Here is a 1,630-nt window from a genome sequence, read left to right on the forward strand (position 1 = left end):
CAGGGTCAATAAAAGTTCCTTAAGGGTCATGCACAATTTTGTTAGTAAATGCTGTTGTAGATCCTTTTTATCATTAATGATATTTTTTTGATCGATCAGCTTTTATTTTTCAATGTGCAAGAATTGTGCTTGAGCAGAAAAAAATAAAGTTCAAAGACCTGACGATTCCATATAGTGCTATGAATGTCCGAGATTGTAATTAATTACACCTCAGATAGATAGACAAATGTTATCTGGATAGATGCAGTTGGTTGGTATATGTTAAAGGGATAGATACACAAACAAATAGGTAGGTAGGTATACAGTTTATAGATATGTAGATAGACGTTTAGGTAAGTGTGTAGATAGACATTTAGGCAGGTATGTAGATAGACATATAGGCAGAGATTGAACTCCAGAGATTAAGCAAATATCTAAATAGATAGACATGTGAGTAGATGACTGCATAAACAGACGAAACATATAGATGGCGCATCCCGATGCTCAACTATTCGTGGCGGGAAGATCGTCTGTAAACAAGAGCGCACCAACATCCTCACCTAGGAAGCCTCTCTGGGACAAAATTCTTGAATATTTTACACTTTCGACAGGACAAGAGGTTAGAGGTCAGAGGATGGAGAGGAGAAGATCTAAGAGGTTCCTATCTGTGACCTTTGTGGACGAGAATGAAGTTGAAAAAGTCAAAGTTGGAGTTGAAGGTGGAAAAGGTAAAGAAAATCGTTTTTTTGTTTTTGTTTTTGTTTTTCCTTACTGGCGATTTAGGTTTTCTTGTGCATTATTTATTTATGTAGAACTTTGCTCTAGGGAGATCGTAGTTAAATCCTGTTTTAAATGTATAAGGTTTATATTTACACGCTATGATTGTAGACAATGGTGTTGAAGTGATAATTTTTCCTGTTGCAGAGCCAGATAGAATAAAGAATATATATTTATATGTAAGAGACTATTCATCTATGTAATTTTTAGGGGCATATTCACCATAAAGAAATTATTTCATAGGTGCATAAAATAGATTAGGAGTATTTATTAATATGGTTTTATTTATTCAAGTTGTGATAAGGCCCCTGTCACAGCGCGGCAGGACACGGAGCTCCAGGATTGCCTCGGCCCCAAACGTGGAGTTGCCGCCCCTCGAGGAGATAAACGAAGAAGAAGAGGATGTTTTCTTCAGACCAACAGGTTAGGTGCGAGCGGTGGAAAAGTTGCATGCGTTCTCTCCTTTCTCCTTGTCATTCTTATCATCATGATTTTCGTAAATATTCAGAATAATGCCACAGAGATGATGCTGATGGATTCCTTTCAGCTTCTGCGACTTGTATAGTTTATAACGTCTGTGATTCCCTCCCTATGCCTACCATTCTGGTGCCTGATAGTAGGGAAGGGCATGAGGGAGATTAGGGAAATTGCAGGTTAAAATATGTGATATGTGCCACAAATGTACCTTGGTTCTACCACATGTCTGTCTATTGTAAAATAAAGATGTATAAGATGTGGTGTTCTTTACAATTTACTCACCCACATGGCATGTTGCTTACACAGCGATCGCATTTACCTCCGTACCTCCACCGTGACACAAAGATTTTTCTGGCAAGAATTTTGTATGTGCAGTTTTCAGGGCATTTTTCTTTTG

At 37.8% G+C, this 1,630-nt stretch overlaps 1 protein-coding gene across 1 annotated transcript in view; it reads left to right on the top strand.

Moving 5' to 3' along the window:
- The first annotated feature begins 480 nt into the window (after positions 1-480).
- Orc2 (origin recognition complex subunit 2) overlaps positions 481-1,630 on the top strand; it is a 9,837-nt gene continuing 8,687 nt past the window's right edge. The window contains exons 1-2 of the mRNA XM_042999878.2: positions 481-707; positions 1,051-1,179. Of these exons, the coding sequence (XP_042855812.2) occupies positions 614-707; positions 1,051-1,179 (223 nt within the window). The 5' untranslated portion in view covers positions 481-613. The remainder of the gene's footprint in view (positions 708-1,050; positions 1,180-1,630) is intronic.

This window comes from Penaeus japonicus, unplaced genomic scaffold, assembly GCF_977035675.1.
Source record: "Penaeus japonicus unplaced genomic scaffold, GWHDUDI00000001_assembly GWHDUDI00000010, whole genome shotgun sequence".
In the NCBI taxonomy this organism is placed as follows: Eukaryota; Metazoa; Arthropoda; class Malacostraca; order Decapoda; family Penaeidae; genus Penaeus; species Penaeus japonicus.